This window comes from Prunus mume, linkage group LG1 (assembly GCF_029339155.1).
Source record: "Prunus mume cultivar Tortuosa linkage group LG1, ASM2933915v1, whole genome shotgun sequence".
NCBI lineage: Eukaryota > Viridiplantae > Streptophyta > Magnoliopsida > Rosales > Rosaceae > Prunus > Prunus mume.
This window is the reverse complement of record NC_142698.1, coordinates 19750512-19775269: the sequence shown is the minus strand read 5'-3', so window position 1 is coordinate 19775269 and position 24758 is coordinate 19750512. Positions and strand designations below refer to the sequence as shown.

General features: G+C 36.7%; 4 protein-coding genes across 7 annotated transcripts; 2 read left to right on the top strand and 2 right to left on the bottom strand.

The window, feature by feature from the left end:
• Positions 1–10: 10 nt before the first annotated feature.
• On the bottom strand, positions 11–2400 carry LOC103318878 (putative glycosyltransferase At5g20260). 2 transcript variants are annotated; one of them, XM_016794091.2, is made up of 4 exons: positions 2023–2400; positions 1708–1862; positions 977–1331; positions 11–826 (listed from the first exon to the last, which is right to left on the bottom strand). In XM_016794091.2, exons 1-4 carry the CDS (start codon positions 2338–2340, stop codon positions 158–160), a joined length of 1497 nt encoding a protein of 498 aa, XP_016649577.2. In that variant the 5' UTR covers positions 2341–2400; the 3' UTR covers positions 11–157. The 2 variants fall into 2 exon arrangements, with proteins under 2 accessions (XP_016649577.2, XP_016649581.2); XM_016794095.2 differs by having other exon boundaries at positions 1708–1859.
• A 9521-nt stretch (positions 2401–11921) lies between these two features.
• LOC103318775 (putative glycosyltransferase At5g20260) lies at positions 11922–14355 on the bottom strand. 2 transcript variants are annotated; one of them, XM_008220208.2, is made up of 4 exons: positions 13921–14355; positions 13598–13752; positions 12884–13238; positions 11922–12734 (listed from the first exon to the last, which is right to left on the bottom strand). In XM_008220208.2, exons 1-4 carry the CDS (start codon positions 14242–14244, stop codon positions 12066–12068), a joined length of 1503 nt encoding a protein of 500 aa, XP_008218430.2. In that variant the 5' UTR covers positions 14245–14355; the 3' UTR covers positions 11922–12065. The 2 variants fall into 2 exon arrangements, with proteins under 2 accessions (XP_008218430.2, XP_088900208.1); XM_089044082.1 differs by having other exon boundaries at positions 13598–13749.
• Positions 14356–16539: 2184 nt separating this feature from the next.
• Positions 16540–19604, top strand: FHY1 (Haloacid dehalogenase-like hydrolase (HAD) superfamily protein). 2 transcript variants are annotated; one of them, XM_089044238.1, is made up of 7 exons: positions 16540–16955; positions 17269–17344; positions 17673–17724; positions 18341–18455; positions 18537–18607; positions 18717–18804; positions 19278–19604. In XM_089044238.1, exons 1-7 carry the CDS (start codon positions 16711–16713, stop codon positions 19600–19602), a joined length of 972 nt encoding a protein of 323 aa, XP_088900364.1. In that variant the 5' UTR covers positions 16540–16710; the 3' UTR covers positions 19603–19604. The 2 variants fall into 2 exon arrangements, with proteins under 2 accessions (XP_088900364.1, XP_016649444.2); XM_016793958.2 differs by having other exon boundaries at positions 16552–16955; positions 19216–19463.
• A 1596-nt stretch (positions 19605–21200) lies between these two features.
• CXIP1 (CAX interacting protein 1) lies at positions 21201–23675 on the top strand. Its single transcript, XM_008220207.2, has 3 exons — positions 21201–21578; positions 22518–22787; positions 23403–23675. The coding sequence occupies exons 1-3, from the start codon at positions 21365–21367 to the stop codon at positions 23456–23458; spliced, it is 540 nt and encodes a 179-aa protein (XP_008218429.1). The 5' UTR covers positions 21201–21364; the 3' UTR covers positions 23459–23675.
• Positions 23676–24758: the final 1083 nt, after the last annotated feature.

The window sequence follows — 24758 nt, the reverse complement described above, 5'->3', positions numbered from 1 at the left end:
GGAGAATCACTTACTGTAAGATCACGCTTCTTTATTTTTCATCCATTATAATTAAATATCACTATCTGAATGACTAGTGTTTGCTTGACGCATCACTGAGTTTAATCTCATGCTAAAACAATGATTATTAAAACCTTCACAACATTCATGATGATCCTTAAAATCGATCTGGCAACCGAATGTTGAGCCTTCTAAGCCACACTGAGTGAAGCACCATGTGAAATACATCATAGGGCTTAGCGGGTCGGTTGAGCTCAAAATGCCTTCTCACTTGCATCACCCTCTTCTGCAATTTCAAGTACTTCGAAAATGGAACAGCCTTCAGTATTGACTTGATATCTGGTATTCTCTTGGGTGGAATTTGTATAGAAAACTTAGTCCAATCAAGAACATCATCAAAGGGTACGGCATAGTAATCGGAAATGAGGACCGGGACACACCCTGCATACATTGCCTCCACAACCCTAGGACTTGCCACTTCAGAACCACTTGGGCACAAGCAGAACTTGGTTTGCCCCATTAGTTTGTGGTAGTTCATTTTCTCAGGAAGTTTTTCATAAACTCGAACTTCATCATCTTTTTCCTTCCAATGCTCAAACAAAATGCTCCTGATGTCTCCATGGGCTGCACCAGCAAAGAAGGCAAGGATTGGACGCTGAGAAGGGCGTTCGCCAAAACGGGGCGGTCCAAGTCCATAGGCTTTGAGGTTATATTCTGGCAATGAGACGTCTCTGGTAGGCTTGAATCCTTCAGAGGTGTTTGCATTGCATAACACCTTCATCAGATTCTTGTAGGGCCTGGGATCATCACGTGAGATAAGTGGCGCCTGAAAAAAGTCAATCAATCAAATAAATTAATAATAACATTATTGCTCCCCTTTATACCCGAGGGAGGATTACATTAGAATAGTTTAGGGCAACATGACGATTGTCAGAAAAGAAAAGAACAATTTTGAAAAACATAATATAAGCTTTACCCAATCATGGCATGAGACAAAAAAATGGTCGGCTCCAGCGCTCCTATTCCAGTAACGGTATTTATCAGAGATGACATAAATGTAGTCGGTGAAGACACGGTCGAGTCGATGGAAAAATGTTTCGTGGTGAGGTCTGATGAGGAAGTCGGTGATCTTGGACACGCTGAGTGGCAGGAAAAATGCATGGGCCTCATCAGGGTGTTGGGCCATGAATGGGCTTGGCCCACTTTCCATCTCGAAAATAAACTGGCCTTCGATGGAGTAGATGTATGTGGTGGGCCCATTGTGGACCATGGGTACCTCTCCTTCCCTGTAGGCCCATATCTTGAACCTTTTCACCATCTCTACGTGACTCCTATTTTTAACCCAAAACAGCATAACAAATTACACTCCTTGAGTTGAGTCTACTCCAAAAGAGCAACAGCAGCGTCCACAAGACAAGACAAGGTCGTATAAATATAAGCATAATGCCAGTTGTTACAACAAATGTGGACCGCTCTGGAAAGAGAAACTTGGAAGTGGACTTGCTCGCGAGGGACAACCAAGAAAAGGAAGCATGCACCCAGCAGAACAGAAAATGGCAAGACACCGTTTAAAAACATATTATAATAACATTTCCAAAACCGACTGGGTTAATCCACTGGTTTTGCATGTGGCAAGCAAACAAAGGATAGGATTCAAACACCACCGGCTACACTTAATTTAGAACAGAAAAAAGAAGAAGACTTAACTGATGAAAGGCATAGGGATTTCTGTATGCACTTCCTGTGGGGATGTAAATCTCGTTGCTGTTAGACGTGCAATTCTTCGTAACAATAGCTTTGCGGATAATCGCTCTTGCTACGCTCAACTCTTGTTCAATCCTCTCTGTTTTGCTCTGGTTCTTCTGGAGATACACACACACACACATATATATATAAAGTAATTTTTGGCATTATTGCCAAAATGACTTCTTTTTCTTTCTTTTCTGAAAACAGAACAAAAACAAACAAACAGAGAAAAATGAAACTTAAATGAATTAACTAGTGTTGTCAAAGGTTGCGTACTTTGATAGTGGTATGAGTGAGTTTAGGCGCAGAGGAAGTTGACGGAGGAGACTGATGGCGCTGAAACTCCAGCAGTGCTTGGGATGGGGAAGGTGCAGGTGCAAAATGCAAGGCTGTGTGGTTATCGGTGGTAATTTGTTGGTGGTGGTAAAAAGATGATGATGGGGAGGTGGGCGAAGAAGAGAAATTGAGAGAGAGATGGTGTTGTTGGTTTAAAGGAGAGAACAGGAGGGCTACAAGCAAGAGGAGGATGATACTCACAGAGACTAAATATGGAGAACGAAAATCCAGGGCTGGTTCTGCCATGAAGGAATTCATTCAAGACGAATACAAAGGTTTACATCAGCTGCAAGAGTGAGTGTCAAACAACCACTCAGGCCAAATTTGGTCCTCTAGTCTCCACTCTATCTCGTATTTATACATTAGAATGGTTTTTCTTCAAAAAAAGAGTCAGAGTTTTTAGGTGGTCCTGAATTTTGACCCGATTCGTATTTTGGTCTTTTAATTTCCAAACTCATTTTCGTGGTCCTTCAACTTCACTTTCGTTAGGACAAATTGTTATGTCGTCAATTTTTTTATATTTTATGTTAAATGCATTGGGAAAATTATATTTTTTTCATTATTTTTAATTTCGACTATATCTAAATATTATTTTTAAAGCTAAAAAACCTTCTTCCTATCCTCGTCATCATAGGGAGGGTGGGTATGGTTTGGGTGGGAGTGTGGGTTATGGGAGCGCTATCAGTTGTTGTCAGGGTGGCGGGTTAATTGACTCAGTGTTAGGTGGAGGTTATCCATGGCTTTGTTGTATTAGAGGAAGGTAGATATATCATTAGTCGATTGGTGGTGGGTTTTAATGGGCTTGGCTTGGGGAGGGAGGGAGATAATGCATGGGGAGAGTTAAGTTGCAGTTGTGGGGGAGTCGGTGTGGGGTTTGGGTGCGTCAAGAATTGCCCATGTACCTCAGGATTGAAGTAATTTCTGATTTTGACCATCAATAGTACATCATGTATCATGTACATGCTCAAATTTAAAAGAAAAAGTTAACAAAATTAATGACAAGACCATTTGTCCTAATAAAACTAAAATTGAAGGACTACAAAAACGTTTTTAGAAATTGAGGGACCAAAATGCAAATCGGCTCAAAATTCAAAGACCATTAAACCTAAAAATCCTTAGACTAGTAACATTTTTATGACAACCGATTCATGAATGAATCCAGTAGAATCAAACCTAACCCGAATAGAATTTGTAGATTCATGTTTTTGGGCCAGCCCAAGTTTTATCTAGTCTTGGGTGCTCTAATTAAGGTTGGGCTTCAGACAATCCGAGCTGATTAAACATGTTTTTGTACTGAAGTCGGCCCCAATGATTAAATATGTTTTCAGTAATTGGGCTTGTAATGGCAACTTATTTTTATTTTTATTTTTCAAAAAGGCCTACAACAATACAAACCCATTATTTTTATTTTTATTAATGATAATATTTTACCAAATTTTTTTGGGTGGATAGTATTTGGTCTATAAGTTTGGCCGTGCGTGCGTGGATAATATTTTACCCAATTTCCCAAAACAAATAAAAGAAAAGAAAATGTGCATCTCTTGGATACATAAGTGTGACTCATTGTAACAATAATCGACGGAGGAGGATGAATTTTTTTTATTGTAAAACATTAAACAAAAAATAAAAATGGAATCTCAATTAAACAAGTCAAGGATTAAGAGATGGTGAGGGAGAGACAGATTGTTCATGGCTCAGTTCTTGAAACTACCCGCGATCCCTTTCTCCGTATGTCTAAGCGAGGCAACAAAGAAATGGAGGGGTGTTTAGGCCTAAAAACTGTTTCCAGCAGCAAGGGCTAGCCCTAGCAAGAGATGAGGCCCACGAACCTAGGCTAGCCCTCAGGCAACATCTATCGAAAAAAATTTAAAAAAATAAAAAATCCTTAGTTGTAGTTTTCACTTCCCACTTCAACTCTATTCAAATTTCTTTCCTCATATCTCATGTGAATAGTTGTTGCCATGACAATTGGTGGAAACACCACAAACTTTTGCAAGGGTAGCAACTATTTGTTAGCGAGATCTTAGCTTAATTATCATATTTATTTCCTAGTTTATTAGGATTATATTTCTTTCTTTTTTGTATAGATATTGTGTAATTAGGTTTTTATCTTGTTTCCTAGTTTGACCATACTAGGGTTATATCCTTGTACTATAAATACATTCTTTTGGTGAATGAAATACAACCTGAAAAATATTCTACCCATATTGTTTGACTTGGCATCAGAGCAAACTTTTTCTAGTGACATGTGTGTTGTACCCACCCGTGTTTTATCCCCATATTTTTTTCTCTACCTATGTCGTGTGTGCCCTCTTGGTTTTGTGTGTCGTGTTGTAGTGTTCGTGTCATTCCTGTCTTCCTGCATCTGCAGTATTTGTGCATTTGCTGTGTTTCGTTGTTTACTCTATTGTGTTCGTGCATTTGCCGTATTTGTGCCTCTGTTGTGTTCCGTTGTATACTCTGTCGTGATATGTTGAATTTTTGCTGCAATCATGTGTGATAACTCTATTGTTGGTGCTGTTGCTGTTGTCTCTATAAATTTGTGTGTTTCTGATTCTATTCGAAGTACTGGCTCCAATACTTGGATAATTGACACTGGTGCTTCTGATCATATGACTTACGATGCTAAATTTTTTGATGAGTTGTCTAATAACACCCGTGACCCATACATAACTAGTGCTAATGGCTTGCCCTCTCCAATTACTGGTGAGGCACAATCTCTCTCACTCCTACTCTGTCCTTGTCTCGTGCGTTACTGGTTCCCAATATCCATTGTAACTTGTTATATGTTGGTCGATTACTTGATGCACTTAAAGCTTTTGCTACTTTTTATCATATGCATTGCTCTTTTTAGGATTTTAAAACTCACGAGACGATTTGGCATGGTAAACGGATAGGGGGGTTATATTCTTTGACATTGCCTTCTGCACTAGTTCGTGATCGTGTCATTAATACTGTTCAAAGTTGCAGTATCAAAGACAAACATCAAATTTGGTTATGGCAGGACACCGCGCCCGGCGCGTGAGAAAATAAAAACTAAAATAAAATAAAAAGAAAGGCGAAATAGGGTTTAAGCTAAACTTCTCTTATAAAAATAAATCCAAAAATCTTACAACTTTACAATAAACAAAGCTCTACACAATCATCTAATTTAGCCTCAACTGGTTTAGTCCTTTTCTTGCCCACTAATTCATCTGAAAAATTAAACAGGGTGAGGGGTGAGCAACCACAACTCAGTAGGGACATGAGACCTTACCACAGTAGATTTATATAACTAAATTAAGCGACATGCAATCACACAACAAAATATCACATTAATAATAATAATAATAATACATGAATGAATGCTCTTCATCTACTCCCGTTAATTCATATAACTGGACAAGCAGACCTGCCCGTCCCATACTATGCTTATACCACTTGGTCCCGAATGCCCATTTATATGAACTAACACCCATCTCAATCATCCCGTAATTTCCTTTTTATTAGTCATCTTGTCTAACTCTCTTTCGCCAGTCCCAAATCACCCAATAAAACCATGTGCACTTTGTGGGATCCCTGAAACCTGGTACCTGCCAAGAGTTAGACTCAACTACACAAAAGACTATATCTGTTACCCTCTTTTCCATTATTATCTTCTCCACCCAACAACTCCAACCAATTACCATGACATGATATAGTTCTTCCTTTCACATATCTCATAACAACAATGTATTCATTTAAATATCACCAATGCACATATAATCATGCCAACATTAATTCAAATAGTTCACAATATGTAAATATAGTATATCAAGAACATTATACAATATCAAGAACACCCATTATAATAGCACACATAATATAAAGCTCACGGAATTTAATTAAATCAATCTTCTGTAAAGACCCTCAAGAAATCCCTACCTCGATTCCAAAGCATTGCTCCAAGTTAAGAAAATACAAGCTAAGCCTTATATCTCTTCCAAGAATTTCATCATCTCTCTCTCTCTCTCTCTCTCTCTCTCTCTCTCTCTCTATTTTATTTTTATTTTATTTTTCTCTTCATACAAACTTACAAATGCTGAAATGAGAATGAAAAACAAAGGAATGGAATAGTCTATATATAGCGTGGTGAAGACGATAGCTACAGTACATGATAATATCAACATTTATGTAAGAACTTAATCTCCAAGTAATATATCAATAAGGCCTTGCATTCCAAGTCAACAATAGATAAGAAAGAATTGCTAGGAAGACATGTTGTGGTGACTATAATCCTATTCTAATTTCTTCATGGTGAGTTGACAAGGCTACTAGCATGCCTTGTTGACACCGAACTACCAATTCAAGAATCCTTTTACTAATGAAGCCACCTATTAGCAAAAGATATATATAACATACATATATATATATATTTATGTTATACACATATATATATAATAGAATAGGATATTTATGTAATACATACATATACAATATAATATATAAATTAAATGACAAAATATTAAGTCTTCAAATTATATATACTATTATAAATACGGGGTTTCACAGCTCCCAAATTCCCCAGCTACAACATGATGCTAACTTCGAACCGAAATTCGTGCAGACATACAAGATCAGAGAATCTCTAGACTACCTTATTGTTCTTTTATCTCCCTGCAAATCAACATGATACATCAATTCAGATGAACAAAAATAGCACCAACCAATAAGGAAAGTCCTATATAAATTACAAATTTTTTCCACAATCTGGCAAGTTTTATTTTCTTCTGTTTTGGACTTAACATCTAGCAAGTTTAACTAAAGAAATTTCAGATTACGCCGAAACATGACACAAAAATAAAGAAAAATGACACAAAAATAAAGAAAAATGATATATGACCATTAAGAGCAAGTCCAGCACTCTATCCAAAACCGGGCAAAAGGTTGCCCTCGTAAGCCTAACGAGCTCCAGCGCAAGAATGAGCCGGCAATCGCTAGGTCCCACCAACTAGGGCAGGCCCAAGGGTAAGTCTCGCTGGGCTTCACCGAGGCGGTGACGCGCGCACGTAATTCAAATTTTTAACCGTTGGCGCGTGAATTACAACGGGCATTTGACACATGTAGCAACCGGGCCTCTCAATCGGTTTTTTCCAGAAATCTGACGGTAAAAAATCGAAAAATTCTGAATTTTTTTTAAAAAAAATATCAAAAAATTATGTATTTTTTCCCTATAAATACCTAACCATTTTATTTACTTTCCACACCAAATCTTCATACAATTTCTTCTCTATCCAATATTTTTTACTCTTCACTCACATTATTCACTTTCCACAACAATTCTCCATACAAACTCTTCTCATTCCAATATTTTTTACTCTCCACTCACATTTTTCACTTTCCACACTAATTCTCCATACAAACTCTTCTCCTTCCAATATTTTTTACTCTCTACTCACATTTTTCTACTACTTTCCATTCGTATTAAAAAAAAACAAAAACAAATGGCATCTTCTGTCGAAGCCGGAGGCTCGTGGGCAACTCAGAAAGATATTGCGTTGTGTCAGTCTTGGGTGAACGTTAGTCATGACCCTGTCACGGGCAATGATATGAAGTTCCATCATATGTGAAGCAAAATTCGTGGAGAATTTTGTCAAAGATCGGGTTCCATTCAAACCGAAATGACATTGTCTAGTAAATGGAAACTTTTGAATAAAGAGTTAGGGAAATGGAGAAATGCCTTGACAAAAGCAAGGGAGAACATTTGAAGCGGTCAAAATTTTACTGATGAGGTAAAATATTTATAATTGTCATTTTAATCAATTTAATGTAACTTTTTATTTATTGCATATTCTATTTCTTTTTATTGCATAATCTTTTTTCTTTTCTTTTTGCATTTCCAATTTGTCTATATTTTCTTGCATAATCAATTTTATTCTTGCATTTCAAAATAGTTTATATTTTCTTGCATAATATATTTTTTTTCTTGCACTTCCAATTATTTATTTTTAATATATCATACAAGCACAAATGTGATTCGGTGCCATGGGGCAAGGCAAAAAAAGTTTCGTGCATTTCCAATGTTGGGAAGTTGTGAAGGATTGTTCGAGATTCAAAATTATTCCCACCGGTCCGCCGGTTGTGTTGAATGAGGCGCCGCTTCACGATTCGCCATCCACTGATTCGCCATTGGACTCCCCAATGGAAACGGAGTCACCACTCCCACGTTCGACGAGACCTATTGGGAGAAAGGCGGCAAAGACCAAGAGAAGGGGCACTTCGAACAATGAATGTGTACAATTATTGGAGCAAATAGCTAAGAACACCTCACTAAGAATTGAGAGAGACTTGAAAAGAGATGAAGCAGACATGGCACGAGAGGAATCATTTGTTATTCAACAGCAGCAGGCACATGAAAAAGACATGGATGATAGGGAGATGAAAATCATGGATATGGATGCGAGCCATATGTCTCCTGAAACAAAGGCCTATTGGAAGCATAGACGAAGGGATGCAATGAGAAGAAAACTTTTCCATGACGACGGACTTAGCAATACGGATTGGTTAAATGATGAAAACCATTAGATTGTATTGAAACACCTTTTCCATATGTTGTATTGTTGTATTGTTTCCTTTTTGTTCAATAAAAAAAGCATTAAATAATATGACTATTTATTAAAAACATTTGAGCATCAAAACAAAGATTAATTAAAAACAAACCTTAATTTATTGCAAACAACACACAAAACAAACCATACATAAAAGCATAATAATAAAAACAAGCATAATTCCAAAAAACACCACACACAAAATAAAGCATAATTAAAAGTAAAGCATAATTCCAAACAAAGCACTAATCTTGACTTCATCCATTGTGATTGCCATTCATCTCCCACAAGTGCTTGATCAAGTCAACTTGGCGTCTCTCGTGAACATATGAAGATTGCATTTCTTGATAACGATCAATCATGGGGTTGTTGCATCGACCATCCCTAAGTAACGGTTCGGGCTCCATTGGTAGTCCATTTGGTCCCACCGGCCTTTCATATATTCTTGTCAATGCCGTGTTCATTGGATCAGTTTCAAACACCGCTGAAGCATTGTAGTCATACTCATCCTCCACAATCATGTTGTGGAGGATGAAGCAAGTCATCATAATACTCCGCAGCATCTCCTCATCTAGCATCCGAGCAGCACCTCTAATAATTGCCCAACGAGCTTGCAAGATACCGAAACACCTCTCCACATCTTTCATGTAACCTTCTTGAAAGGAAGCAAAGCTTTTTTCCTTCTCAGATTGGGGATTCGGAATTGTTTTCACGAATGTTGTCCACCTAGGATAAATTCCGTCGACAAGGTAGTACGCATCAGAATATACGGTATTATTGATTTGGTACGTGACTGGGGGGAATAACCTAGCAATACCTCGTCGAACACCGAGGATTGACCAAGGACGTTGAGGTCATTCTGAGATTCGGCAACCCCGAAGAAAACTTGTCAAACCCAACAGTTAAATGAAGCTACGGCCTCCAAAATTATACTTTTTGGCCCTTCCGATTCCTGTACTCTCCTTGCCAAGCAGTAGGACAATTCTTCCACTGCCAATACATGCAATCGATACTTCCAATCATTCTTGGGAAACCTCGAGCCTCGCCTTTTTGTTGAAGCCTTTGCAGGTCCCTCGCGTGGGTTTGTGAAGGTACTCCATCGTGTACAAATTTTTCACTGCATCACAGAATCTCACCAAACACTCTAGGATAGTAGATTTTTCCATCCTTGCAATCTCATCCACCTGCTCTGCAGATGCCCCATAAGCATGCATTTGCAAAGCAGCTGTAAGTTTTTGCTCTGGGATAAGACCCAAAACTCAAATAGCATCATGCTTTTGAATAAAGTATGTGTCGTAATTACAAATATCATGTATGATTTTTTGGAACAGCTGTGGTTGCATTCTATATCTCTCTAGAAACTTATATTTAGGATATAACGAATTTGGGATAAAGTAATCCTCCAAGAGATTCTTACCCCGAGACTCTCTACGTCTGTCCACATTCGGGGCACGACGACGGTGTTGCCTTGATTGATTAAGCATACACACCGCTACTACAAACATTTGTTCCTCTTCTTCATCGGCATCCCGATCTTCTTCAGCACGTCTATGCCGAATTTCTTCCCTTTTTTCTGTTGCCTCTCCAATACCCTCCTCAAGTTTGACATTGAGAGTAGAAAGTATTTTGTAAAATATGAGAAATGAATGAATAGATAAGAGATAGTGTGAGAGGTATGAGTTGAGGGTGTAGTTTTATAGAGGGATTCAGAAGACAGAGATGACACGTGACATAATTTTAGAGGGTAAAAATCTTATCTGAAATATGAGATTATAATTTTTTTTTAAATATCTGAAAATCTTATCTGACATGGGACATGTGGCACAATATTAGAGGGTGAAAATCTCATCTAAAATATGATATTATAATTTTTTAAAATGAATATCCAAAAAATTTATCTGGAATAAGACACGTGGCAACCGAGATTCTCATCCGAAAATCTTCTCTGAAAAATAATGGACACGTGACAACCAAAAATCTTATCCGAAAATTTAATTACAAAAGATTATTAAAGTATTAAAAAAAAGGAAATAAAATACAATGAATAGTATTTGCCTTAGACTTAGCCCTCATGGGTGGAACCACAAATGGCAAGGCTGACACTATTCAAGTGAATAGTGGCAGCCCTTACTTGCCCTTGCCCTAGACTTAGCCCTTATGAGTGGAGATGCTCTAAAGATTACGCTGAAACCTCTTTACATGAAAACTCTTCCACATCGCGCTGATTCAAAGGTTTTAGTAAAACCCAGTTCATAGGCGGAGACAATGCTATCCTCAAAAGATTCATTTATCTTACAGGTAAGTACTTCATTTATCTTTGCAGGCCTAAAAGATTGCATGAGAAAGGGATATTCCTATGTTGAAAGCATAGAAGAATTGCTTCATTCATTGAAAGATAACAACTATGAGATGCAGGCCTTCACAAACTATCCCATCTGGTTAGATGAAAATTTCTATATCAAGTTTTCTTATTAAGTGAAGCAGTTTATCATTTTATTCAGGAAATTTTGTTTTGTTAGGTACGAGATGATTGAGGACAAATTAAACAAGCACATACACATTGTTGATGCCGAAAAATAGTTCGGTAACTTGTTCGCTCAATTTAGTGATGTTGGGCCTTCAGTATGTTCCGGGCCTCAGAGAGCACGTGATCTGCAAGATAGCAAGCGCTGGTAAGACCTAAGGCACCGTATGGTACCGGCCGAAGGCTCTCCGATGCTTAAGTAAGTATCGGATTTAATAAACTTGAACTGACAAATCAATAGGCAGTGTCACGTAAGTTCGATCCCCTTATTTTGGGGAATTGTGCTCCTTTATAAGTCTTGGGAGGTGTGCTTGTTGTATAGATTTTCGATGTGGGATTGTAGACATCGATTGTGGGCCTGCCACATGTCTTGGGGAAGGAGGTTACCCTAACCAAGGAATTGGTAGTCTGGGTGCCGAAGGCTACCATAATCAGGCACAATCTTGTCCATGTGTCTGATTCTTATTGCATGTTCATTTGGTATAAACACACATGAATGTCTCAATGCTCTGCCTATGCACTTTTTTTTTTCCCTTCAGGGAAGAGGAAGCCTGATCCGGAATTCTATTTGGAATTCTATTTGGCTTCTATGTTTTGTATTCGATTGAATAAAAGCCAATTATATATTTATTTCAGTTTCTTTTTCCTTCTTTTTGGTTAAGAAAAAGGGACAAGGATCAACATCAACAAAACTTATATCATGCAAAGTAACAATAGGAAGGGGGAGGGAAAGACGTGTGGAGAATCAGTTACTGTAATATCACGCTTCTTTATTTTTCATCCATTATAATTAAATATCACTATCTGAATGACTAGTGTTTGCTTGACGCATCACTGAGTTTAATCTCATGCTAAAACAATGATTATTAAAACCTTCACAACATTCCTGATCCTTAAAATCGATCTGGCAACCGAATGTTGAGCCTTCTAAGCCACACTGAGTGAAGCACCATGTGAAATACATCATAGGGCTTAGCGGGTCGGTTGAGCTCAAAATGCCTTCTCACTTGCATCACCCTCTTCTGCAATTTCAAGTACTTCGAAAATGGAACAGCCTTCAGTATTGACTTGATATCTGGTATTCTCTTGGGTGGAATTTGTATAGAAAACTTAGTCCAATCAAGAACATCATCAAAGGGTACGGCATAGTAATCGGAAATGAGGACCGGGACACACCCTGCATACATTGCCTCCACAACCCTAGGACTTGCCACTTCAGAACCACTTGGGCACAAGCAGAACTTGGTTTGCCCCATTAGTTTGTGGTAGTTCATTTTCTCAGGAAGTTTTTCATAAACTCGAACTTCATCATCTTTTTCCTTCCAGTGCTCAAACAAAATGCTCCTGATGTCTCCATGGGCTGCACCAGCAAAGAAGGCAAGGATTGGACGCCGAGAAGGGCGTTCGCCAAAACGGGGCGGTCCAAGTCCGTAGGCTTTGAGGTTATATTCTGGCAGTGAGACGTCTCTGGTAGGCTTGAATCCTTCAGAGGTGTTTGCATTGCATAACACCTTCATCAGATTCTTGTAGGGCCTGGGATCATCACGTGAGATAATTGGCGCCTGAGAAAAGTCAATCAATCAAATAAATTAATAATAACATTATTGCTCCCCTTATACCCGAGGGAGGATTACAATAGAATAGTTTAGGGCAGCATGACGATTGTCAGAAAAGAAAAGAACAATTTTGACAAATATAATATAAGCTTTACCCAATCATGGCATGAGACAAAAAAATGGTCGGCTCCAGCGCTCCTATTCCAGTAAGGGTATTTATCAGAGATGACATAAATGTAGTCGGTGAAGACACGGTCGAGTCGATGGAAAAATGTTTGGTGTTGAGGTCTGTAGAGGAAGTCGGTGATCTTGGACACGCTGAGTGGCAGGAAGAATGCATGGGCCTCATCAGGATGTTGGGCCATGAATGGGCTTGGCCCACTTTCCATCTCGAAAATAAACTGGCCTTCGATGGAGTAGATGTATGTGGTGGGCCCATTGTGGACCATGGGTACCTCTCCTTCCCTGTAGGCCCATATCTTGAACCTTTTCACCATCTCTACGTGACTCCTATTTTTAACCCAAAACAGCATAACAAATTACACTCCTTGAGTTGAGTCTACTCCAAAAGAGCAACAGCAGCGTCCACAAGACAAGACAAGGTCGTATAAATATAAGCATAATGCCAGTTGTTACAACAAATGTGGACCGCTCTGGAAAGAGAAACTTGGAAGTGGACTTGCTTGCGAGGGACAACCAAGAAAAGGAAGCGTGCACTCAACAGCACATAAAATATATTATAATAACATTTCCAAAACCGACCGCTAAAAAAAATCCACTGGTTTTGCATGTGGCAAGCAAACAAAGGATAGGATTCAAACACCACCGGCTATACTTAATTTAGAACAGAAAAAAGAAGAAGACTTAACTGATGAAAGGCATAGGGATTTCTGTAGACACTTCCTGTGGGGATGTAAATCTCGTTGCTGTTAGACGTGCAATTCTTCGTAACAATAGCTTTGCGGATAATCGCTCTTGCTACGCTCAACTCTTGTTCAATCCTCTCTGTTTTGCTCTGGTTCTTCTGGAGATATACACACACACACACACATATATATATATTTAAAGTAAGTTTTGGTATTATTGCCAAAATGACTTCTTTTTCTTCCTTTTTTGAAAACAAAACAAAAACAAACAAACAGAGAAAAATGAAACTTAAATGAATTAACTAGTGTTGTCAAAGGTTGCGTACTTTGATAGTGGTATGAGTGAGTTTAGGCGCAGAGGAAGTTGATGGAGGAGACTGATGGCGCTGAAACTCCAGCAGTGCTTGGGATGGGGAAGGTGCAGGTGCAGGTGCAAAATGCAAGGCTGTGTGGTTGTCGGTGGTAATTTGTTGTTGGTGGTAAAAAGATGATGATGGGGAGGTGGGCGAAGAAGATAAATTGAGAGACTGATGGTGTTGTCGGTTTAAAGGAGAGAACAAGAGGGCTACAAACAAGAGGAGGATGAGAGTCACAGAGACTAAATATGGAGAACGAAAATCCAGGGCTGGTTCTGCCATGAAGGAATTCATTCAAGACGAATACGAAGGTTTACATCAGCTGCAAGAGTGAGTGTCAAACAACCACTCAGGCCAAATTTGGTCCTCTAGTCTCTACTCTATCTCGTATTTATACATTAGAATTTAGAATGGTTTTTCTTCAAAAATAGAGTAAGGATTTTTCGGTCTAATGGTCCTTAATTTTGACCCGATTCCTATTTTGGTCTTTTAATTTCCAAATTCATTCCCGTGGTCCTTCAACTTCACTTTTGTTAGAACAAATTGTTATGTCGTCAATTTTATTATTATTTATATTACATGGGAAAATTATATTTTTTCATTATTTTTAATTTCCACTATCTAAATGTTATTTTTAAGGGTTAATGAACTAAATGGTCTTCTAACTATTACTCTAGTATTATTTTGGTCCATCAACTAAAATTTTCAATTCAAACATCATTAAACTTTTTATTTTGTACTAAGATGGTCCATCCATCAAAGTCTGTGTATTATTAGGTGAATATCCTCCTATAAAAGGGTTATTGATCCCAATGGTCCCTCAACTATTGCTCCAGTATCATTTTGGTTCACCAACTTAAATTTTCATTTGAACCGTCCTTCAACTCTTTTTTTTGTATCAAGATGGTCCTACTGTTAAAGTCTATCAATTTTATTGTTAAATTGAGGTGTAAAAATGTCTCTATGAATTAAAATAGTAATATATAATTAAAAATTAAAGGAAACTATTATAAAACTTAGGAAATGTTAAAAAATTGAATCTCACTAGCCACATGGCTTTTTCTTTTTTCGTGAGACTAACCTAACAATTAATCATAAAAAATTATCTATTGTTTAAATTAATTAAAATCACATAAATATTAAAATAAAAATAAAACAAATTTTTTAAAAGAGTAAACAATAATTAAAAATTAAAGGAAACTATTATAGGAACTTATACCTAATTTTAAAATTGAAATAATTGAATTTCACCACCAACATGACTTCTTTTTTATGACATGGACTTAAAAAGTAATATTTTTTTTCTCTATTGTTTAAAATAATTAAAAAATTTAAAATAAGATAAATACAAAAATAAATAACAATAAAATTGACGAACTTTGACGATAGGACTATCTTGATACCAAAAAAAAAAATTGGAAGGACGGTTCAATTGAAAATTTTAGTAAGTTGATCAAAATGATACTGGAGCAATAGTTGAGGGACCATTTCAGCCATACCATTCGATAGAGCTTCTCAAAAAGTCACATATACCCTTCAAAACTCAGTCACGTGGCCATCGCGTGATCAGAAGTGACGGAATCTATCACGGATGGACCATCTTGGTACAAAATAAAAAGTTTAAAAACGTTTGAATTGAAAATTTTAGTTGGTGGACCAAAATGATATTTGAGCAATAGTTGGGAGACCATTTAGGTCATTAACCTTATTTTTAAAACAAAAAACCTTCTTCCTATCCTCGTCATCACAAAGAAGGTGGGTATGGTTTGGGTGAGAGTGTGGGTTATGGGAGCGTTATCAGTTGTTGTGAAGGTGGAGAGTTAATTGACTCGGTGTCAGGTGGAGGTTGTCCATGATTTTGTTGTATTGGAGGAAGGGAGATATATCATTAGTCGATTGGTGGTGGGTTTTAATGGGCTTGGCTTGGGAGAGAGGAAGATAATGGGTGGGGAGAGTTAAGTTGCAGTTGTGGGGGAGTTAGGGATGACAATGGATCGGGTAGGGGTCGGGGATGACAATACCATCCTCGTCTCCGCTATCCATCCCTGCCCCAGTCCCCGAACCAATCCCCGTTTAATAGGTTTGAAAATTCCCATCCCCATTCCTATCGAGGACTATTCCCCATACCAGCCCTGTATTCCCAATTTTTTTGCATAAAAATATTTATCATACATTTTTATGACAACCGATTTATGAATGAATCTGGTAGAATCAAACCTGACCCGAATAGAATTTGATAGATTCATGTTTTTGGGCGAGCCCAAGTTTTATCTGGTATTGGGTGCTCTAATTAAGGTTGGGCTTCAGACAATCCGAGCTGATTAAACATGTTTTTGTACTGAAGTCGGCCCAAAATGATTAAACATGTTTTCAATAATTGGGCTTCTAATGGCAACTTATTTTTATTTTTATTTTTCAAAAAGGCCTACAACAATACAAACCCAATTTTTTTATTTTTTATAAATGATAATATTTTACCAATAATTTTTGGGTGGATAGTATTTGGTCTATAAGTTTGGCCGTGCGTGCGTGGATAGTATTTTACCCAATTTCCCAAAACAAATAAAAGAAAAGAAAATGTGAATCTCTCGCATGCATAAGTGTGACACATCGTAACAGTAATCGACGGAGGAGGATGGCTTTTTATTTATTATTATTATTATTTTTTTAATATTGTAAAACATTAAACAAAAAATAAATATGGAATCTCAATGAAACAAGTCAGGGATTGAGAGATGGTGAGGGAGAGACAGATTGTTCATGGCTCTGTTCTTGAAACTACCCGCGATCCCTTTCCCGGTAAGTCTAAGGCACGGCTGCTCACTTCAATTTCGTTCCACAGCAACACCAACATCAACATCAACATCAACAAGAATGGCTCTCTCTCCCCACAATGTCTCTTTTCATACCCATACGACCACTCAAAAGCTTCCCATACTCCTCTTCGACATCATGGACACCGTTGTTCGCGACCCTTTTTACCATGACGTCCCTGCCTTCTTCAGGTACCCAAACTCAATTTCTTTTCTTTTGTCATTTCCTTCAATTGGGTTGCCTCTGCTTCTTGTTGATTAGATATAAGACAATAAAAGAAGAGAAATTGATATACTCTCACTGGTTTTGGACTTTCAATATGGCGTATGGTTCATTCATTGGCTAGCTGCTGCATAACCATTTTATTGGAAACATCAGAAAATTGAATCTGTTTAAAGGAAATTGGAATATATATATATATATATATATATATTCAACTTGCTAGAATTCTTTTTCTGTTTTATTTGTAAGTCCCAGCTAATCAAAGTGATATTTCATGTCCAGAATGTCTTTCGAAGAACTTATAGAATGCAAGCACCCAACTGCGTGGATTGAGTTTGAAAAGGGGATTATTGATGAGGTATACCTGGAATTATGTTTACTAAGACTATTAAGTCTTACCTATGGGTGACGGGTCCCATCCCCATCTGCAAGTAAAAATGAATATATGGTATCACTGCCTGTTTTGAACTTTTCAGTTAACAACTTTGAACAGAAAAATGTAATATTCATTTGGTAATTTGGCTTCTGACGATCTTTGAAAGATATTGCTTTTTGAACTCTCAAGTGAAAATGCATAATTTTGTTCTATTTAACGGAAGCAAACAAAATTATACGTTCAAAATATGAATTTTTATTCCATGCTATAGCATGTCAAATTGCTGTATGACAAATCATTTTGCCACCAGATGGAGCTAGCGAGAAAGTTCTTTACTGATGGAAGGCCTCTAGATTTGGAAGGTTAGTTGGAATTTCTTACTTTAAAAAAAAATTGAAGATGTAAGCTTTTGGGGTACATTTTTCCAGTCATCTCTGCTGTCATGTATTTCAAACACTACCTCGTTCATAAGACTTTAACTCAGTCCTTAGAAGTCTGAGCGAGTAAGAATGTACTTCATGTCACTAGAAAATGACTTTTCTTCATGTTGCTTCATTTTTCTGCTGTTATCGTTTGTGCAAATGATTCTTTTTCTTGCTTTATGAAGGTTGATACTGATAGTGAAAAGAACAATGGTACATGCAGTGCGGAATTTGCTTGTGTGAAACTTCTGTGCAACATAATGTAGATACCTCATATTGATTCCAAAATTATGACATATACTAATCAATCCTCTAATATTTGGCACTGCATTGTGGAATTGTTAATTTCTTTTGTTTCTTTTATTATCTCTGAAGCCCTCGTCAAAATTACTTTTCAGTGACTTCCGAAATATTGTGTTGTTAGTCTTATTGAACTGGGTAGATTGAAGCACTTAAGTCTGTACTTTGACATGATATCAGAGTGGTAAAATGTGTTCTCGTATAATATGCTCTTCCTTCCGAATCTTACAGGAAAGTACTTCATTTATCTTTGCAGGCCTAAAAGATTGCATGAGAAAGGGATATTCTTATGTTGAAGGCATAGAAGAATTGCTTCATGCATTGAAAGATAACAACTATGAGATGCATGCCTTCACAAACTATCCCATCTGGTTAGATGAAAATTTATATATCAAGTTTTCTTATTAAGTGAAGCAGTTTATCATTTTATTCAGGAAATTTTGTTTTGTTAGGTACAAGATGATTGAGGACAAATTAAAAATCTCAAAATATTTGTCTTGGACGTTCTGTTCATGTATAAGTGGTACGTTAAGTGTTTGCATTTTACTTTTAGGATTCTCTTCCATCTGTAGTTGCACAAGCACAGCCACATGAATGTCTCAATGCTCTGCCTGTGCACTTTTTTTCTTCAGGGAAGAGGAAGCCTGATCCTGAATTCTATTTGGAAGTTGAAAGACTTCTAAAAGTTGATCCAGCAAGCTGTATCTTCATCGACGACAGGTTTGCTTCCTTGTGTAATCTGAATATAGGATTGCCATTTATGACACAGTTTTCATTGCATTAATGTTCTTGCAGAAATTCAATTAGTTGGTCATTTAAGTTTATCTAAAGCACCCAGTTGGGCTTAGTGTGTGTGGCCAAGATTCAATGTTGCAACCTACCAGTATAAAAGTTGAATTCAAGATTTTGGGTTATGCGAGTTTTGAAGGTTTTAAAACTCGGAGATATAAACACCTTATATTCATGGTTCCAATTCATGTTGCATGATTGCATCTGCAGTTTCAGGTTCTTTTTTGTACTTTAATTTATTCTTAGAACTTTGGTATTATGATCGATATAGTTTGTAGACAATGAATGAGTTAACTTCACATACTAATTAATTATTATCTTGGTTCATTGGTTGCATCACAGTATGAGAAATGTAGAAGCTGCAAAGGAAATTGGTATCATTGGTCTACATTTCAAAAATGCAGATTTGCTTCGACAAGATCTTTCTTTGCTGGGGATTGGCATTTCAACAAATCAAACCAAGCTTGCACAAGAATAGTCTTCTTCATCACTTCTTGTAATTCAATTTTAATGTATATCAATTGTTTTACCAGTTGCTTTCTTGCTGGGAATCAAGAATTTTCTTTCAAAATGACAAGCGAATTGGCTAACTTTCCGAGCAACTTTCCAGAAAGAAAATCGCCTTCATACGTCCAAAGTTGTATGTTCCTGTGTTCACAAAGTTCTTCAATAACAATTTTTCCTCCGATTGATCTCAATAGAAAACCATGGAGAGGGTTGTTGATCTGAAATGCCGCTTGTTCTTCGATTGAATCTGAGAGGAAAAAAAAAGAAGAAGGATTCACTAATGTCAGCCACCCAAGAATTAAAAAATTATAGATCGATATACGCTATGGACCTTGTCATACTTTTTCTAGAATAAAAGACAAGTGGAAAATTGGATACAGCCCAACAAATCACACAACCATGTAATGAATTTTGAGGTTTCAGTTATGAATTTATGAATTCTCGCATTTTAGGGTTCATCAATGAATTTTTGCATTTTGATGGGGGTAAAATACACGTTTTTGAAAATCAAAAGATTCACTTTTAATACATGTACATATGTATTCTTCACATTTAATACACGTATTTTTTATAAAATTTTCAATAATATAAACACAATTCACGTATTTTTCATATATTATTAAATAAAAATAAAATATATTATAAATAATAAATAAATAATATTAAAATATTGTAATGGTCTAATTTTTCATTTGTGTTTTTCACAAATTTTACCTAATAAAACATTTTATTGGCTTTTTTCCTGTTCCATATTTTATTAACTAGCAACAATTTAGCCTTTTCTATTTAATATTTCTTATCCTAAAAATTAAGAGATTTTCTATTTAAACCCTACACTTCTCTTTGTTCACCTAAATACTTAAATCATTAAGCTGTAAGTTTTATTATTGTGTAAAAAGACATCCAACTTAATACTTAACTCTAGTACATCTATACACACACTTCATACATCCCACCACTTTTCATATTAAGTTTTAGAAAAATACAAACTCTTCTACATCGTATTGCCAGAGACGTAGAACATTGAAGAGCATGTCTCTTTAAAATCTACGTGGGAGTTAATGGAAAGACTTGTTAATTGTTTGGCTGTAATAATCTTATTCTCTTCCCTTTGTTGATTGCTTTTGTTTTGTTTTTTTTGTTTTGTTTTTTTTAAAATACCTAATGTTTTGTTAAAACTGTTCTCTTTCTCTATAAAATATTAAATTTCGGATTTGCGTTTGTTTGTGTTTTTTTTTTCTGCTAGGAACAGTAATATTATTATCACTTCTAGCATTCTAGTGTGCATTTAAAATCATAGTCCTATTGCTGCAACTTCAATAGTTGGGTAATTTTTCTTGTTTCTTTTCCACTATGATAAAAGCTTCAATGTATTCTCCATTGATGGCCGATCAGATGGCCTACTCCTAGTGCAAAGTGTAGCACCTCAAATACCAGTTTTATCTCTTCTCGCATCGGAACGTTCGTACCAACTTCATTCTCATTGTAAATTTCTCTCATAACAACTTCCCTTACTTACTCTGTATGCTTGATCTTGACTTCATCAACCTGCCATTGCTTAAAATTTCCAGCATGATCTCCCCAAAGCTGTATATATTCCTCCTCTAAGGATAGCTTGTGGGGTTTAAATAGAAAATTTCTTTTCTTTCTTATTTTTTCAGATTGGGGTGTATTTAAGAGTACTTTGGGAGGAGGATATTGGGGTTTTTTTTAGAAATTGTGAAATTTTAAATTAAAAGTTAGGGTGAACTAAGAGAAGTTGGGGTTTAAATAGAAAATCTCAAAATTAATTAATCGCAACAATAAAACTCATCTGAGCACCGGCTACACGTCTTCATCACCGAGCTCGAATTCGTCCTCAGTGATTGGAGAACAGCCTTCTTATATATTTGTGGCTGCCTCTTCTTGGAAAAAATATTAGAGAGCAGAGCGAGACACAGAGCAGGGAGAAAGTGTGAGTGTTGAAGAAAGCAATTCTCCAAAGATGTGGTCTGTTGGGGCCTTCAACTCAATAACCATAACACCACTGTCTGCCTCTTTCGCTGTGAACAAAGCACCCATAAATACACCCACTTCACTCCACCTTCACTATTTCTCTAGGCCTCTCCGTCCTCTTCCCAGCTTCTCTCTTTCAAATCACTCGTCTTTTGGACCTCAGCTCTCTTATAAGAGGACTGTCTCTTTTCGTTGTTCTGCTGGTACATCACTCACCCTTCTCCCAATATTATTCTGTTGTTTATTGCTCTTATTCTGCAGTTTGATATGATCTTGTTGGTTGCAATGTCGGAGGAGAAGTATTACAGTTTGATGGGTATGCGCTGATAATTGTTGTCGAACGAATCTGGGCAGATTTTCTAGGTTTTCGTATGTGGGTTATGTTTATTTTGGATAAATTTGATGAGGTTGAATGGATATAACGAAAATTAGGAAGCTCCCTTGTTGGACGATGATTACTAGAATGCATGATTACTAGAATGCAATCCTGGTTTAGGTCAACCATTGTGTTGCTGCTGTTATAAAGCAGTATTCACATGAAAAGATGCAACATTTCTAGCAATATTTTGATTTATTGATAGGAGGGGAGTAAGATGATTACTGGAAACGAAAATTCAAATGTGGAAGCAAAAACTTAAAACAGATAATGGCGCATCTAACCAACTTGGAGGCATTTTTGAAATAACAAGAAGATGTTGGATGGTGCAATAGCCACTTAAGAATTATTCACAATTATCATGAGGATCTTGGTTGGTGCTATGGTTTCGTAAATACTTCTGTTAACTGTAAACATTAGGTTGTCGAATAATTCCCAATCCATTGTTCACCGTTATCTAAGTAAGGCATATTATGTCAAGTGATTTGTTATGTTGCCTCCTATATGCGTTCACAATTGTCTCTACTCTACAGTGTGTACCAAATGAGGTCTTCATCAGAAATTGGTGCTCACCTGGTAGAGGAGAGCACCTTTATGCCCCCCTTATTTTAAACTTACGGGATTGTATTATAGTAGTGAAATTGCTTTTAAAGTCTCCACCTTTATTAAGTTTCACAAGGTACTAACTCTCTCTCTCTCTCTCTCTCGCCTATACCTCCTTCCCCACCGGCCCTGTGTGTGTGTGTGCGTGTGTCTGTCTCTGCAGCATTAACTCCGGAGCTGAAGAATACGCTGGACAAAGTTGTTACCTCACACAAAGTGGTTCTTTTTATGAAGGGAACAAGGGATTTTCCACAATGTGGATTTTCAAACACTGTCGTACAAATATTGAAGTCCTTGAATGTACCCTTTGAAACAATAAACATACTGGAAAATGAACTATTGCGCCAGGGATTGAAGGAGTATTCCAGTTGGCCAACATTTCCTCAACTTTATGTTGAAGGAGAATTTTTCGGTGGCTGTGACATCACTGTCGGTAAGTTAATTTTAGTTCTTGTATTATATTCATTGTTTCACGTAATTTCATTCCCATAAAAGGCGAGCTGCTAACAAAGTCTGCCAAAGCTATGCATTCAAGCATTTTAACTGAGAACTCAGTTCACCTCTACATCTTCATCTTCTGTCATGGAGTCAACCAATTTAAATACAATGAAATAGAGGATAAACACAGAGTAAAAATGATGTTTAGATCTGATCTTTATGTTTTATTGAGGATTATTAATGGAGAATGGTAGTGTAGTACGAAAAATTGGTGACATTGCATGTGACCATGCCGTGTGAATACACTAGTCTTATAAGAACATGATGTGGTCTGTAGTTTATGACAGTATGGTGATGGAGATGATAGCATAAGGCTTTAGTTATTATGGTGTGGGAAATAGTTTTCTTTGTATGGCTCTTCTTTTTTGTAAGTCATGTGTTCTCTTCCCAGTTTGCCTTTACTTGCTCTATCATACTCTTTTTTCTGTTTATTAAATACCAAGTCCTTCCGCACTACATTTTTCGGCGTCTGAATATGTTCAGTTATTGACCAGAGTTGGCAAATATTCCAATATATATGAAATCTTTGAGGAAACTATTTTCTTTACAGAGGCATATAAAACTGGGGAGTTGCAGGAACTACTGGAGAAGGCAATGTGCTCCTGAGCTTTGCGGATTATGGTAAAAGTGTGGTCTTCGACTTGGATGGTGATAATTAGAAAATGTTTTTTTTTATGTAATTCATCTTTTCTTCGCGGTTGTGCACTATGATTACAAACAAAACTGTATATTGTATTATTTCAGTACTACTAACGAATTCCAATTGGGGATAAACAGTTAATATGAAAATTTGCAAAAGGCTTTATTATTCTTTGCGATATAATTTATAGAACTCTCTCCATTTGTGGAAATGTAGCAAACTTCGTGCGCTCTTGCATTTTCCTTCCTATTGCTTTTGGAATTGTTAAGAGGCCTTCGTCTGTAATTTTCATTTGTGATCGATTTGTTTGCTTTCGGAAATAATACAGTTAGTAACCATTCGGTACATGGAATGTAGGGATGTTGAGCTTCATTGAGCCTCTGGATCATTTTAAATAATCAAATTTCCCTTATGTTTTAACCAAATGTCTCAATCAAATTTCCCTTTAACCCTCTTTATGACAACTTTCACAGAGCATTGCTTAACGTTAAAATATTGCTTGATGTTTTTGAGATCAAATGGAGTTTACTCTATAAATACTCGGATGAATTTTCCTTCCTAATTTTATACAGGTGAAGTGAAGAAAAAAGTATGCCTAAGATTCCTAAGCTTGTTCACCATTTTATTTCTCTGTATCCTACTTGTTTCTGACTTTTCTTGTTTCCTTTGCCGTAGTTTGCATTAAGAACTCGTTTGGGACTGCTATTTAATTAAAAGTCATTGAAACAGACTAACAACTTACTAATTGTTGTGTTTTGTTTGTTACATATATAAATAAATAAATAGCCGTTGCATAAAAGAAGGTTTGTTGGAGGAGAAGTGAAATATGGTCTGGAATATGCTGGCAAACAGAACACTGACAAACAATGCCGGGAATGGGAAGGTGCTGTTCGTTTGAAGTGTTCACTATACGCTTGTGGTTGTTACCATGCTTGTCTTTTAACCTAAACATATTTAAAGTTCTTCCTTGTCATTGTGGTTACCAATTAAATATGTAAAATGGGAAAGAAAGAAAAAGTTGCCGTCATTTATCCATAATTAAATGGAAAATTAGAGCTTAATCATACCAAATGTAAACTGTTAACATTGCAATTAACGTATAAAATGAAACTCTACAAGAGGCAGCTAAACATCCTTGAATGTTTTGCTTCAATATTCAACTTTCTTAATTTTTAATTGCTTTAAAAAAAAAAAAAAAAAGATGGGGCGGCGCAATTGAGGCAGTGCTAATTAAAGAGCGAGGTGGCAGGCTACCGTTGGTTGGTC